General features: G+C 47.7%; 1 protein-coding gene across 3 annotated transcripts in view; it reads right to left on the bottom strand.

The window, feature by feature from the left end:
* The window catches only part of SLC2A9 (solute carrier family 2 member 9), a 290,277-nt gene that overhangs the window by 19,396 nt on the left and 254,296 nt on the right, over positions 1 to 16,585 (bottom strand). For all 3 annotated transcript variants that reach the window (XM_082389500.1, XM_082389502.1, XM_082389501.1), the window contains one exon: positions 3,585 to 3,712. In XM_082389500.1, coding sequence (XP_082245626.1) covers positions 3,585 to 3,712 — 128 coding nt within the window. The remainder of the gene's footprint in view (positions 1 to 3,584; positions 3,713 to 16,585) is intronic.

Here is a 16,585-nt window from a genome sequence, read left to right as displayed (position 1 = left end):
TATAAAGAGTGATTCTCCCAACCCTCCCATGACACCTGTGCCCCGGCGTGTCTGACAGGAAACAGCTGGTCTGGATGTTCTAAGATGGGCATGCAGACGTGTATCATTTGTGCCTGGTGGGACCTCGGCTCTTTGGGTGGGTGGCACCCCTTCCGCCCCTCAGCCCTTAAACCAGGCTGAGCCCTCCCTCGCCTTATTCCCCTGCTCCAGGCCAGGCTCTCAGCATCCCTGGAGCTGACTTCTCTATGAGATTATCCTGAAAGCGCGAATGGATGCATTTTTACATGTGGTGACAGTTTTAGCACGTGGCTCTTGCAAGAGGGACATTATAACTCTCGGAGTCCTGGTCCTACTTTGCCCTCAGAGATGTATCATGGCAGGGTGACCCAGCATGAGCTGTGACCCCAGGAACCTCTCAGGCTCCCGGGGTTCCCAGGCAGGTGAGCGCCGGGCTGGAAGTGAGCCAGTTGGAATGAACATGATCCCCCAACACGTCTTCAAGGCCATCAGAAATTGGGTTATTGTGAAAGGAGCGTGAAACCGGTAAAAGCCCTGTGGGTAGAGGAAGAGTACAAGTCCGTGGCCATGACCATGTCCTTACTGAGCTCCGGTGCCTCGGGCAAGTCTCCCAAGCCTGCTGAACCCAACTTTCCTCCCCGAAAAGTGGGCTACGGTCCTCGTCAGGGAAGGACACAAACTTTCTGGCTCTTCCCCTTTGGGACACAAGGCAGCGTGCATTTCCCCTTAGGTAAGGTGTGGTCGTGTGACTTTCAACCATGGAAAGTTGCACAGAACACACTGTGTCACTGCCATGCCAAGGTCTTAACTGGCAGGTGTGAGACCTGCCACATTCCCTCCACCTGGCATGGGGGCAGTTATTTCAGAGAGAAGGGTCCTGCCAGCCAACATCCCTGAGTCGGGAAGCTCTGGGGCAGAATCTCTAGTCTCCCCCTGCAGTGAACATTACCACTATCCCAGGTGGTTTAACACCACTGAGGCTTGGGGGCTGTTTCTTCCTGCAGCAGACCCCAGCCCATCCTGACTGATACATGGGGCTGATAAGACTTTCCATGCGGTGGCGTGACTGCACATGTGACCTGGTACATAGTAAATGCTCAGCTGTGGTCACTGTCCTCTCCTCTACCCTTTCCTTGACATGTAAGCCAGCTGCGTATGTTAAGCTAGCATGCACTGAGCGTGAATCTGGGCCAGACTCACCGGACTAAGAAAATATCTCAAGGTAAATGCAGTACCGCATTTCTATTTGGGAGAAGCTGTGGATGGGCTACGATTTGCCAAATGAACAACGTGAAATAAAAGTCACAGAAATCCAATTTCAGCTGGAGACCTCTCTGAGCGGTTTGTGTGGTATGTGTGTGTGTGTGTTTGTGTGTGTGAGTGTGTGTTTAAAGATAAGTTAACTACTCAACCCCAGGTCAAATGGGCTTTTAAAAGAGTCATCTGCTTATAACCAAAGGCTTTTCCCTCCCATGTCTTACCGGTGAGGGTGAGAGAAGGGGTTCAAACCTGGCTCTGTCATTTCTCTGAGCATCTCTCTGAGGCTCCTGGTCTGTAAAGGGAGAAATACAGGCCCCACCTCCCAACACTGACAGGGCTGAAAAGTGCCTGGCACTCAGCAAGCGCTCAGTAAACACTAGCGTTAGTGGCATGTTAGTGTTGTTAACTCCCAAACTGCAGCGGGAAAGTGAGATGCCCCTTTTTGGTCTGGGGGTCCAGAGGTCTTTCATGCCCCCCCAGAATCGCTCAGAAGATGTGGCCTACTTCCAGGACACATAAAGCTTAGTTGTGGGTTGTGTGAAGGCTCTAGAATGTCTCACTTAACTTGCAAGGGTGGTGGGGAGATGTGCGTTGGCAAAGAAGCGATTTAAAGTGAATTTTCCCCACAATAATGAATATTTTACTGACCCCCTGGCTCTGCTGGCTTTGAACCAAAGTGGAAAAAGCCATTTAAGGTTTGAAATCCATTGAAAAGACAACGTGTGTTCTGGGTCCAGCCGAGCGAAGGTGCCCCGAGGATGGAGTAAATGGACGAGGAGCGGTCTCTAATTCTCTGGTCCATGGCCTCCCCATGGCATTTACATTTCAGAGATGCAACGGCTGTAGCTAAGTCAGGATGCTTTAAAAGTTACATAGTGTGTCAGCCCCTAACTCTGAGACTGAGACAGAGTGGCACATGGAGAATGTTGATGAGGAAGAGGGGGCAGGGCAGAGCCACCGGGTTAGACAGTGACTCAGGACCTGGGGCTGACCCCGCCCGCTCCCTGAGCCTCAGCTTCTCTGCAGGATGGAGAGGATGAGAAACCGCAGCTCAGGGCTGCATGAGGGTGACGTGAATTCATAAAGCCACGTGCAGGGGGCCTGGTGCAGAGTAACTGCTCTATAGCTGGGGATGCAGGAGTACCCATCACGTGGGCCTGCAGCTGGGCCACTGACCTTCACTCAGCCCAGCCTGCAGCAGAGTCTCTGGAATGTGCTGGGCTTGGCACTAGTTAATGAAAAGAGGAGGGTTGAATTAGGCCCTGAAAATGGGTGGTGGGTTCCTTCTCAGAGGTTTCTGATGGATTCTCACCTTCACCAGTGGTATCACCTGCTCTCTGGGCAGCAGGGAACCCTGGTGGGAATTAGGGCAGGGAAGCTTGACCCTCCCTCCTGGAATGTAGCTTGCTCTGTGCGGAACACTTGTGAAGTCCTTGTCTTTGTGTTCCTGGCCCTGGAGGACTCTCAGATATTATTTCTTGCCTCTCCTGTCTATTTTGTTCCTTCTGTTCCAACCACACTGGCCTCTTTGCTGTTCCTTACACAGTCCAAGCACGGCCCTGCTTCAGGGCCTTTGTACTTGCTGTTTCTCTGCCGGGACATCTCCATTCCCAGGCTGCTCTCTCACTTCGCTCAGGTCTCTGCTCTGATGTCACCTCCTTTGAGAGGCCTTCCCTGATTGCCCCACCTAAAATAGCATGTCCACCTCTGTTGTTGCTTCCCGTTTCAGCTCCAAGACCATGGAACACAGGCTTTAGTTCCCCTCTATCCTCATTGCCTGAAACAGTGCCGGGCACAAGGTAGGGGCTCAGTAAATATGTGTGGAATGGATGAGTGAGCGAATGAATAGATTCTTTATGCAGAAAGAACTTGTGTCTGTTTCCTGAGTTATCATTCTCCTGTCAAGGGTGGTCACCCCTGGGACAATGACCCCATTAGCTGTGGTGATGCCGACGACAATGAGGGTGCTACGTGCACGGCAGGGTGGCAGCGTGCACTGGAAACATGACACGGACCTTGTCTCACACCAGGACGATGTAAAAATGCAGGTTTGAGATTCTTACCGAGGGTTCCCTGCAGACCCTCAGCGATGGGAAGCCCACTTCTTTTGAGACGGCCCTTAGCATTTAGGAGCAGCTCCCGGACCGTGCAGGAGGGAGAAAAAGGATTAAGGATTTAGGCAAACTACATTTTTCCCATCCTTGGGCCAATAGAGTTTCCAGTTGAGAGAGGCTCAGCGTCTGCGTTATGAATCACCCATCGCTCGAAGGGGATCTCGTGAGCGAGAGCCCCCTTGTTGGTCATACCTGAATGAACGGGAAGACGAGCCCGACGGCAAAGTTGGAGAGCCAGTTGACGGTTCCTGCCACGGTGTAGGCAGCTGGCCGCTGCGATTGCTGGAAGAACTCGCCGGTCAGGATGAAGGGGATGCCGCCTGCAACCAGAGCCAGGGCGCGGATTAATCCCCCTGGGAAGGTCAGGCCGCCAGCACCCATCTCTACGTGGCAGGGGAACGCCACCCGGTAAGAGCCGGCTCTACCTGGGAGAGTGATGCCTTTGGGAGTGGGTGCTGGTGTTACAGCCTGTAACCCCTAAAGGTAACATAAACCATTCCTCTGACCTGGCCCACCCAAATGAGAGATGATTCATCCTCTTGGCTTTGCAAATGCCCTCTGAATCAAGCTGTGCTCCTCCACAAACTGAGTACGATGTGTATCAACATGATGTACCAGGCAACTGACACTGAATATATTGTGCTAGGAATGCTTATAATTTATCTTCAGAACAACTGAGTCAGGCAGGTATTGGCTACCATATTCCCTGGATGAGAAAACTGAAGCTCAGAGAGGTTACTTGACTTAGCCAAGGTCACTCAGCTCCTGACTAGCAGAGCCAAGATTCAGGTTTGGGACTCAGACCTCCAAATCTCAAGGTTTTTCTGCTAATCGTTGCTTGAGAGGAGTCCTCCTTACCGACTCTCGATTGGACGCCTGGTGGGCCCCGGTCCATGAGTTGCCCCAGCAGTGCAGCAATAACAGAAACATCATTGTCATGGGGTGAGACAATTCTTTATTTTGAGAGGCTGTCCTGTGTGATTGCAGAATGTTTCTCACCCCTTGCCTCCAGAAGCCAGGAGTGCCCCTCGTCGCATGGCAACCCAAACTGCTTGGTCACATTTCCCAGTGCCCCCTGGGCACCACACCTGGCTGAGATTCTCTGAGGTCTGCACCCTCCCCCTCCCGACTGTCCTGCTCAGCGAGACTCAGGATTGGGCCCTGTGACCACGTCCAGGACCTGGGGTTCAGGATGACACCCCCATTCCCCGCCGTCCTCAACAGGAGTCTCCACTCGAATCAGACCTACACCTTGGAGGTCCACAGAAAAGACAGGATGGGTAGTAGAAGGGGAAACGCTGAGGGCCTTTGCCCATCTCAGTTTGGGAACCACTAGGCTCATTCCACTCATTCCATCAAGATTCGGTGATTACTGGCTGTGTTGGGGCTGGTCCCACAGTCTTGGAGGAGAGTGGAAATGCCCCTGCCCTCCTGAGACTCCCTCATCTGGTGAGGGAGACAAGATGACTTGTTTCTTACAAAGGAAGTGAAGGAACAATAGATAATCGCAGCATGTGATAAGCACTGGAGCATTGCTCAGGGCAATGGAGGGGGTGGGGATCTAGGTTAATAGTTGTGTGGAGGGCCCTCTGGGCAGGTGATGGTGGAGATGTGGCTTGAAGGAAGGGATGCAGCCTGTGACGACTTGGGGAAGATCTTGCTAGATTTGGGGAAGATCATGTGGTGGAGGGATGGGAGGGCTGAGACCCTTAGGGGTGAAAAGGATTGGGTCAAGGTCCAGTACAGAGGCCAGTCTGTCTGGACATCTGAGGGAGGGTAGAGAGGCATGGAATGAGGTGGCAAAGGTGAGCAGGGCCAATTAAGCAGCCTCTGGAGATCAAGGAGAGGGGTTGCCATTGAAGAAAACCAATGAGGGGGTTGAAGTAGGGGTTGATGTGATCAGTGTGCATTTTGTAGCGATCACTGCTGCTTGGAGAGAGGGCTGGAGGATGCAGGGGTGGATGCAGGAGGCTGTTGGGTTATGCAGGAGGAAGTGATGGTGTCTAGAGGGTGCAGATGGTGGCGGTGGGGATGGAAGGAAGGGGCCGAATTTGGGGATTCTCCATCCCATGGACGCAAAGCTTTTAGAGAGAGCGCTGCACACAACCACAACACTCATCATCAAGTTCAACCAAGTTCAACCAAGGTCACAGAGAGGACCATCTCAAGTCTGTGTCTCTCCAGAGTTTTCACCCCAGCACGCTGCCAGCAAGCCTTGGATTCCACACATCAAAAATGACTCAGAATGAACCACCACCGACCCCTCGCTAGACTGTGAGGCCTCCAGGGCAGGCAGCATCTCCATTTGCCTGACAGAGAGTAGACAGGCGATTGATACTTACTTACTTGAATTAAATGCTCAACATTTAATTTTGAAAAGCTTTGATATGCAGTTTATTACAAAAGGCGGAGTCTCTTTATCTTAAAGGTATCTGTCAAAATGTGCAAGAACAATGATTGCACGTTGAAATGTGCTAAAACCAACCTTAGGTCTGTAGAGCATGTGATATTGCGTTGTTGGAAAGCGTATGCGTCACCCACCCAGTTGGTCCTGCAGATAACACTGCCGTGAGCCTTGCTGCATATCCCAGGGGGCAGTTCACAGCTATTCTGAAGCCTGAAGAGGGTTGAGGGCTGGTGTTTCACTTTCCCTGACTTTCCTAGGTGTGTTTTTGAAGCATCTGTGGATAACTCAGTTAACATTGGTGCACCAGCTTCCAATGGAGCAGAACATTGACGAACCTGCCTCCCTGTACTTTCTTTGTGGCTTCAGGGCTGAGGCCATGACTTGTTTATTGGTTATGGCCCTCCTCCCAGCACAGCACCTAGGACACACGTACCAGGGGCTCTGTAAAGGTTTTCAGGATCAGTGGAGGAATGATTAAGATACCCTGGGGTTCACAGGACATCTACATCAGGTCTCTTCTCTCTTTCCTTCATCAGGCCTTCAGGCCACCCTCAGAGAACAAATATAAGCAACCATGAGGATCCTACACAGCTCATTGTGCCGATGCGTTTTCATTTCCATTATTTCCTTTGAACCTCACAACCAAAGAAGGTGGTGAGGCATAGTGGGCTTGGGCTCTGTTGTCAGTAAGAACAGGTTGAAGTCCTGGCTCCATCAGATCCCTCTAGAATTCAGATCTCTCACATGTGAAGTATGATAGCAGGGACTTACTGCTGAGGGTATTTGTGAGGATTAAATGAACAATTGTGTGCAAGTACTTAGTACAAGTCTGCCCCATGAGAGGTCCTCAATAAGTGTTACCTACTTAATAATTGTTAGCTACTATGATAATAGTTTAAAACTCCTCTGAATTATTTCCCCCCTTTTTATGAGTTATCTGAAGCTCAGAGAAGGGGAGTGACAAGCCCAAGGTCTCTTAACAAGGAGTGATGATGATAATGATGATGGTGATGGTAATGATGATGATGGTGGTGATGGTGATGATGGGGTGGTGATGATGATGATGATGATGATGATGATGATGATGATGATGATGCTAGGGATAATGATGGTGATGATGATGTGGTGGTGATAACGATGCTAGTGATGATGATGGTGGTGGTGACGATGATGATGATGATGATGATGCTAGGGATAATGATGGTGATGATGATGTGGTGGTGATAATGATGGTGATGATGGTAATGATGCTAGTGATAATGATGGTGATGATGGTAATGATGCTAGTGATAATGATGGTGATGATGGTGATGGTCTTGATGATGATGCTAGTGAGGATGGTGATAATGACAATGATGCTGATAGAAATGAAGATGATGGTGGTAGTGATGATAATAGAGATAATGGTGCTGCTGCAGTTGCTGAATGATGGTGGTGGTAACTATGTGATAGGCATTGGGAAAAGCATTTGACATACATTATTTCATTTAATTATCACTGCTATGTGGTAGTTACTACTATCATTTTTTTTCCCATTTAACATATAAAGTAACCCAGGCCTAAGAAAGTTAAGTAATTTCCTCAAATCACATCACTAGTGGGACTCAAACTCAAGGCTGGGTGACTTCCAAGTTTGAGTCTTAATTACTCCATTGTGAAGGAAGCAAGTGTAAGACACTAACAATCTTTAAAATATGTGAAAGGAACTTAGCAGTCTTCATGGTTTTATTTGAATGCTCTCCCAAGTCCTGGAATTCACTTGTTTCTCTTTTGCCTAAAGGCATGCGTGGCCTGATTTCCTGAGTCTCTCATGGTCTGTTTCTTTGAATCCAAGGTAAAATGAGAAGGAATGGGGTTTGATATGGAAACAGAACAGGATCCTTGCAGGTCCTCTATCTTTGTTTTGCTTTTCAAAATGAAAATAGTTTTATTATTTTTTTCTGATTATTATGAGTAATATTTGCTCCTTTTAAACAATTAAGGAAAGCATGCAGTATAGAAAGGCATAAAAAGAAAACAAAAGTCATCCCTAAACCTTCTACCCAGGATTGATCCCCATTTGTATTTTGGTACTTGGCAAATTGAATGTTGCTATAAAAAAGCCTAGAGCGAGTCTGATATTTCTGCTTTAGTGATTGGCTTTTTCTGCCTGAAGCCCTGAAGAAATCTTTCCTTATCCTTGAAGTTTATAAACTTAACTATGGTGGGTCTTGTGTTGATCTTCCCATAACCATCTTTCTTAGAACATGGTGTATCCCTTTGACTACAGATTCAGGCTTTATTCATTTCTTAGGTTATACTTTTGAAAACTTCTGTTCTACATGTTGGATTCTTTATTCTGAGACAATTGCTATCCTTATGTCGGATCAACTGTCTCTCTTCTGCACCTATAGTCTCTCAAATGACTTTATTCTCTTGTTTTCTGCATAGATTCCTCACACCCTGGGCAATCTCTCCACTCTTTCTCTTCTCCCTTCCTTTCCTTTCTTCCTTCTTCCATGTGCCATGTTGGTGCTTTCCCTGTGCTCCTGTTCTCCTTTCCTATATGTAGAGTGAGGTGCTCCATCCAGATTTCCACCTGCTCTGGTATGGCAAGTGATCCATCTTTGGCACTTTTTCTTTTTGTCTTCTGGGTTGTCTTGTCTTTCAAGTCACAGTTTGAGGTGTGAGTACTATCTTCCACTAACTTCTATAAAAGGTGGGAATGGAGTTGTAGAGGGAATGTGGTGAGGGCTGCCGGAAGCCCTTTCTGGGAGGTCTGGGCTCTGCTTTTTCTTTCCTCTGAGATTTTGTGAAGTGACCTGCAGAACCCATTCCACAGGGTCAGGGGGATTTTCTACTTCTGTGGGCTTCCACTGGTCTTCTCAAATTAGGACAAAGTCTTGGAAATTGAGAAGCCCCAGGGCCTTTGAGGTTTGCCGTGGGGGAAGGCATCTTTTTATCTTTCCCCAGGATTGCTGACTCACTTCCTTACTCTATTTCCCCCACAGATTAGGGTGTTAGTGAGAGTTCTTAACCGTTTTTGAATCTCCTTCTCTGGTTAGTGATGTTTCTGAGGAGTGGAGACCGAATTCTAGCCCCACACTAGAATTATCCTTAATTGGTGCAAATTTTCAAAATCTATGGTATAATTTTTTTGTTTGATTGATGGCTAGTTTTTTTCGGTGTAAAGATTTGTTTGGTTGTTATTACTGTTTTTTTTCAAAAAAAAAGGTTTTTTTTTTCCTGCTCATTTTGTTAGATATTTGGGGGAGGGAGATCCTATAACCAGGCTATACATGACCGTATTTACCTGAAATCTCTTTATAATTAGGTTTTTAAAACCAAGGTATTGGTGTTCCTTTTGGTAGGTGTGTAGATTGCTGCTTATCTTAAAATTATATGCTTCAAAATTAAAGGGCAGTTGAAGACAATACTTTTGTGTAAAGGATTGTGACAAGGGAACGCCTTGTTTAAAATGATCTGTTTGGGGGCCTTTTATTTTGTGGACATTATTATTTGAGAAAAGATTTTACATGCCTGATCTCATTGACTCTTTCTTCACGACCAAACTATGAGTTATGAATTATTATTACAGATTAGGAAACTAAGACTCTAGAAGATGAAGGGCCTTACCTAAGTTACTAGTCCCACTTGTAAGTGTTAGAGTTGGATCTTTTGACTGCAAACCCTGCTTTCTTTTGACTGCAACTTTAAGCTAAAAAGGATAGAAAAATGACAATGAATTTGTGCTGTTGTTTCCCCATATGCCTGGATACAGGATGGAAACAAGACATATTACAGCACTCAATACCTATTAGGCAATAGGTATCATACAATACAACTTAAACACTGAAAATAAGCCCCAATGATGACATCTCTTGTTCAACATATCTTATTATCTTATTTGGCGATTATTTGTTATTTTATTTGGCTATCTTATTCTGGATTCCCCCAGAAGCAAACACTGACAAGTAGTTTATGTGTGAGTTGATCCTAGGAAATACTAGTAAAAGTGTGGGTAACTGAAGGAAGTGAATAAAAGATATGTCATCAACAAGTTACCACTGTGGGCAACCAGAGCTTACTCCAATTGGAGACCCTTGGGAAACTGTGGAAAACACATCTCAGAGCCGTCCCATCTGAGAGGCAAGGGAGCTGGGTATGGATTCACCAAACCTGTCAGTCATCGAATGAAGGTTGCTCTTCGGGCAGTGCTTTTGGCGGCCATAAGATTGGGCTAAGTGACGTCTGTAGGCCCTCAGGGTAAAGGTGCATGTGGTGGCAGCTGTAGGTCCTACTGGGATGACCTGAAAGGGTTCGGGTTAGGGTTAGAGGGGATTTGAGGAGGGACACCAATCATCTTTGCTACTGACATCTATTCTCCAGGCGTTAGACTTCACGATGGCCACTGCAATATGTATGTCTGAGTAGTTAAGTGTTTATATCTTAGACACCTTAGTATTTGCTTCAGGAATGGGAGTAGAACACCATGATTAAGAGCATGGGTGGGATGTAACACTATGGTTAGAGCATGGGCTAAGGTATCACACTATGGTTAAGCACATGGGTGGGGGTACCACACTATGGTTAAGAGCATGGGGTAGGGTATCACACTATGGTTAAGAGCATGGGGCAGGGTATCACACTATGGTTAGAGCATGGGGTGGGATGTAACACTATGGTTAGAGCATGGGTGGGGTATCACACTATGGTTAAGAGCATGGGGTAGGGTATCACACTGTGGTTAAGAGCATGGGGTAGGGTATCACACTGTGGTTACAGCATGGGGTGGGATGTAACACTATGGTTAGAGCATGGGTGGGGTATCACACTGTGGTTAAGAGCATGGGGCAGGGTATCACACTATGGTTAGAGCATGGAGCAGCGTGTGGCACAAAGCTCCTGTCTCTGGCTCACTGCTGTAACAACCAAGCTGTATTGGACAACCGCGCCCCCTGGTGTCCACCATGAGGAGCCATCTGACACCAGGTCTATTCTCACAACCGTTCCTTCTCCTCTGGAGACAAACCTGATTGAAATTCCCACATTTCTACCTACTGGCTATGTAACCATGGGAAAGGACATCTATGGCTCTCAGTTTCTGCATCTATGAAATGAAGATAACACTACTTCCTACCTCTTAGTATTGTTTTGAGGATCAAATGCAGCCTGCTTAGCAATGTGTGTATGTCGTGTTCCAGCAAACACAGCCCTTGTTATTTATGCCCCCGGCAAGCTTCCCTGCACATTTTCTTTAGCTCCCTTCCTCCTCCTCTGCTGTTTTCTAGCTCTTGCCATGTACCTGAGAAAAATCTCAATTTGTATATAAAAGAAATAAAGGGCAACTGTCCAAACTTTTCTATAATTCATATTTATTAAAATTCTTCAATGGAACCACTATCATCAATTTCAAAAGCCCTTTAAAATGCCTAGAAATCCCTTTAAAAATCTCCATATGTGTGTCCATAAGTCACATAACCCTTTAAATACATTTTCCCCTTAAGTACCAGCTTTGAAAAATAGCTTATTAAATTTTTTTAAATCAAATATAATCATTTTGAAAATTCTTTATGGTTAGTTTGCTGTGTTCCTTTTCCTAGACTTAACCTTGTTTGTCCCTTCACTCACCCATTTTCACCCAACATTTATGTACCAAGTCCTGTGCTGAGCATTTTCAGAATCTACTGATCCACATTCTAATCCTCACTGGACAGGTGAGGAAATCAAGGCACAGAGTAACAGAGTGGCTTGCTCAAGGTGGAACAAGCTATAAATGATAGGCCTCGTCCCGAAACCAAGAGCTTCTGGTTGGGGGAAAAGACCCTCTCCCCTGCCCTTTCCCCAGGAGACATTAGAGAGAGGATAAAGGCAGGTTTCCAAACAGGTGTGTTTTACGATGGCAGGCGGGAGCATGTCAGCAATCAGTGAGCACAGCCTGCAGCCTTGGGGGGAGCTGGCACCAGAACCCAGCCGGTGCAGGAAGGTGAGCAGTGCCCAAAGGGGCTACCCGCTCTGGAAGCTCCTTACCTCGGAGGATGCCTGTTCAGCCCAACAGAAGAGGCAAGGCTGTCCTCTTGTCTCTGGGGAGCTCGGATGCCCACCTCCTTGGAGCCCTTCCAGAGGTTCGTCCCATCCTGACCCTCAGTGGGCACCTCTGGCTCCACAGACCACATGTGGGAGGCTGTGGTCCTTCTCTAAGCCTCAGTTTCCCCACCTATAACCTGAGCACTGGATGAGCTATTTGAAAACTTAGTAAAGCCTGTTTACTCAGCACATGTAAATTATGACCATGCTGAGGCGCCCATGCTAGTGGCTAAGAGCACCGGCTTTGGAGTCAGATAAACTCTCCACTTACAGTCTGTGTGACCACAGCAAGTCATATGGCTCTCAATTTTCTCGCCTATAAAATGAGGATAGAGCTGCAGTTCCTACCTCTTAGCATAGTTTGGGGATTAAATGAGACACTGCTTAGCAACGTGTCCAACATGTAGCAAAGGCTCAATCATAACAACTGCTACAATCTTCTCATCATTCATTCACTTAATACATGTTCTTTGTGTATTGACTATGAGCCAGATGCTGGGACATCCATGGTGAGCAAGAAGCAGACTCAACTTCCGCTTTCAAGGAGCCTCCAGCATCTGGGGATCCACTAAGTCAAGAAGGCCAAACCCATCACAAGATTAACGTTCTCCTGGACCACACCTCTTCAGGGCAATTTTAACAGTAAAAATAGTTCATGCGTTGAGTACTTCCTATGTGTCAGACTCTGGAAAAGCTTCCCCTTTGTGGAGTTTTAAATTATTTCAGAAAAGGAGTGATAAACTCCATAGGGATACAGCATCAGACACTGCCGGTCATGGATAAGGAGGAATTACAGGTCAGCAGGAGTCCTTGGCCTGAACTGAAAGAGCAAAGGCAGTTTGCTCCTTTTGTATCCAGAGATGCTGCAAAATCAGATACCACCTGTCCAGCCCCATCCCCATCTTCCAGATGGGGAGACTGAGGCCAGACAGATGAAGGGAGATTCTCCATGTCTCAGGATTTCCAAAGTAGCCTGTCTGCTCTGGTCACTGTTCCCCTTGGGAATTCGTAGCTCCTGCCTATGCTGACTATTCCCACTGCTGGGAATGGCCCCAGCTTTGGATATACTTCAGGGCACAAGGGATGTGGGCAATTTACTTATCATGGGCTTGGCTCCCAGTAGGTGATAATATATAAGTGATGGCATCTTTCTCCCCTTCCTCCCAGCCTAATCACAGCCCAAGCAGCTAAGCAGTAGAGGTCCTGACCCCAGCCTGTGGTATCACCCGCATGGAGCATGTCTCCTAAGGAAAGGGAAGGGAGGTTCCTCCAGGAGGGGAAATGAGACTTGGCGTGAATTTAATCAGACAGAAGGAGGAGGTGCCATCACCACCACCTATTCCTTCCATGGATCGTATCACTATCTTTTCATTTCTTTATTCTCTGCTTGTTTGTTGTGTTCTTTGAGGGCAGGTACCCTGTTTCTTTTGCTCACCGTTGCCTTCCCCATAGCAACTGTGTTCCTTAATAGACGTTTACGCTCAATAGATGTTTGTGGAATGGACGAATGAACAGGAAATGATGACAGACAGTTAAGTCTTTTAAGTGTGAGGTGGAAATTCACTCTGTGGCTGGTGGATGGAGGGCTAGCTGGGCCCGGGGGCCAGCATGGGGCAGAGCACGGGAGTGGGTCTAGAGGGTGCTGTTTGGTGGGAACCCAGCTTGGACGGGGGAGATAGGACAGCAGAGGCATCGTCTGGAGGGTCCGCTGGGTGGATCCTAGAGTCTAGATTGCTATGCTAGGGGGTTTGGAGTTTGCAGGTGCAGTGGCCAGCTGAAAGGCTTTAGCAGGAGAGAGCCACGATCACATTTGTGATGGGAAAGCAGTCCTGGATGCGGAGTGGAGCCTGTGTCTGTGGAGGGAAAGTGTGGAGGCGGACAGGGATGCTGGTTAGGACACGACCACTGGGAACCTGAGAAAAAAATTGGAAAAATGTTTGCGTAAAAGTATTTTGTGCCCTTCAGCATCATTAAACCATCTTCTGTGATTCTATCCTGAATTTGCATAGGATCCATCATGAGACTTAGACTCTTTTCTGAACTGCACTCCACTGAAACACCAAGTGAGGCCCCTCTTGACCACCAATTAGTATGTTTTGATGAAGACTTTAGTCTAGTGGAATTTCTTTAATCTGGACTTTTAAGTCAAATTCTTAGGTTTGAAGGTCTCTGTACTGGAGCTTCTGGAGGAGGGCATGTTTTCGAAGCAGCTCAGGAGCAAATGGGCCACATAAGGCCAAACGGACTCTGCTAATTCTAACTAAAAATGCGGAGCTGCCACACTCTAATGAGTGCAGGTAGGAAAACACAGTTCAAATCTATCAGGACGTGTTCTGTTTGGGAGGTTCAGCACACTCAGAGGATGTGACTAAGCTTGATCAGGAGTTTACACTTCAATAAAGCCAGAGGTCAGAGGTCTCAGGAGTCAGCTCTCATGGGCACAATTTAACATCCTTCCTTATTTGGATGAGCACTAGAGGGGCTGTCGAAACAGACAAGTGAGGGCGACTGGATAAGGAAGGGTCTTTAGTACAGATGCTGAGTTATAAGGCAGCCTGGAATAGAGTCAAGGACCCTGGGGACAGAGCCTGGCACCTGCAATTCCAGGCAGTTACACCCTCAGCCTGGGTCTCGGCAGAGTGGATTTGTATATTCATTCAGTGAACACAGATGACTGAGTTCCTGCTCTGAGCTGAGGCTGTGCCGGGCACTGGGGATACAGCTCTGATGGAGTCATGGTCCCTGGGCTAGATGGCATCTCAGATCCTGTGGGTTCATGGTGCTGTCTGGCTCAAGATCCCAGAATGCTGAAGCAGATGTGGTTGGTGGACCCCCCTTATTCCAGGTGCCCCCTCCCACCTCAGTGCAGCTGGCCCCTCACCCACCTCCCAGCTGCATCCCAGGCACAAGGCCTCGTCTGGCTTTCCATCTGCCAGAAGGCTGGGGAGCTGACACCAGTTTCTCCCCAGACTGACTGCAGGGAGATGCTATAAATACTTCCCAGCGAATGACTCTGAGATGTGTATTTCCTACAGCTTTTCAGACTTTCCCAGCAGGATGCTGCTCTGGTTGCCCATGGCAGTAATTTACTCCACAATGCACCTCCCTTCTGCTGCCTTCCTTTCCCCACCTTAGGCGCCCATTTTCAGGTGTTTCCTGGGATCATCTCCTAAATAAACGGGTTCCTTGAGTCCTTGTCTTAGTCTCTTTCTGGGGAAACCCATCCTGGTTTTTCAAAGTCATGTGTTGTCCAAGACTGAAGCTGACACCAATTTGCCCTTCTCTGAACAAAAATTGATTTATAGTCTAGACTCCTGGGGCATCTGGGGTGACCAGCTTGTCCCAGCTTTACAAACAGAGCATCCTGTATCTCAGAAACCCCTGGAGTGGTTGGTCACCGCAGTGGGATCTCAACCTATTTCCTGATTGCTTAGCAGCGTTTATTGTGTTTATGAGATGCGGGGAAAGAGAAAATTCAAGTTGTAAATATTTTTGGACAGGCTGAATTGATCTATATAAAGAAGAACTGAGAAGAAGGAGAAGGGATAATGGAAAGGGTTTCAAATGTGAGCCTAGACGGGGCAGGAGCTGGGCTTTGTGGCAACTCAATACATGAGCGATGCTGAGATCAAGAAAGATGGAGAATGAAGTTTTCAACAAATCCTGCCGCCTGCTGAGAATGGTGCCCTAGTGCTTGGCTGTGGTAGAATTTAAATTGCTGCTTGTTTTTGGCTCTCAGACCGATGTTTCTGTAAATGTGACTCTGCTGAGTCCGGCATATGGCGGGTGGCCTTTTTTAGGTTCATCAGGAGTTTTCCTTTGCTTCTTCTTTGTTCATCCTCCCAGGAGTCCTTGAGGGTGGCCGTGTCATGCCCAACTGACTGATGGGTGAAGATACTGTATGACGTGTTTTCAGAGACTCAGGGGTTGCTCTTGATAATGACGTCAGGATATCCGGGGCAAGCTGAGACTGGCCCAGGCAAACTACTGATGAGGGAACTGGGCCCAAGGTAAAAACTCTCAGCTGAGGTCCCACAGCTGGTAAGGCAGCGGCAGAGGTGAGATTCTAACCCAGGTCTACTGGACCTTCCATGGAATCCTCTCAGTCAAGGTGAACAGCTTAAATTATAATACCTACCCTGTGTTGCCCACCCACAGTGTGGCTGGCTGTGCAGAGTCATAGCAATTAATTCTAATTGCCTAAGACTCTTACTAGGTTAGCAGTATTATCCCCAACTTACAGATGAGGAAACTGAGGCACGAAAAGGGGAGGTGACTTGCCCAAGGTCATTTACCTAATACGTGGCAAAGGTAGGATTTGACACGTGGTCTTCCTGACACACCAGCTACGAGGCTGAGTCGGGGAGCACAGAGAAGGGAGCCCACGTTCAGATGATTAAAACAGGAGACCCGGGGATGCTGCGATAGATCCCGTGAGGCCAAGTTGAAGTGCTCCGTGTGTGTGTGACCTAGGCAGGCCTTGGAGTTTTTCCTGGTTTTCCTTGGGAGTTTCCCTCAGTGGAGAGGTGAGCTTATTCTTTTTTTCCAGGTGTCTTCCTCAAATCCTCGCAGCCCACAGCTCCTACGGCTGCAGCAGATGTTAAGGCTGAGAAAAAGCTACCCCTGGAAGTCAGGGAGGGCTGCCTTTGCAGGTAGCCGCCCCAGCTGCGTTTTCATCCTGGGTTGGCTGTGACATGCCAGCCTCGGCACAGCTGAACCA

This window comes from Balaenoptera borealis (assembly GCF_965194805.1).
Source record: "Balaenoptera borealis genome assembly, chromosome: 4".
Taxonomy (NCBI): domain Eukaryota; kingdom Metazoa; phylum Chordata; class Mammalia; order Artiodactyla; family Balaenopteridae; genus Balaenoptera; species Balaenoptera borealis.
The sequence above is the reverse complement of the archived record's forward strand: the minus strand, read 5'-3'. Positions and strand labels throughout refer to the sequence as shown.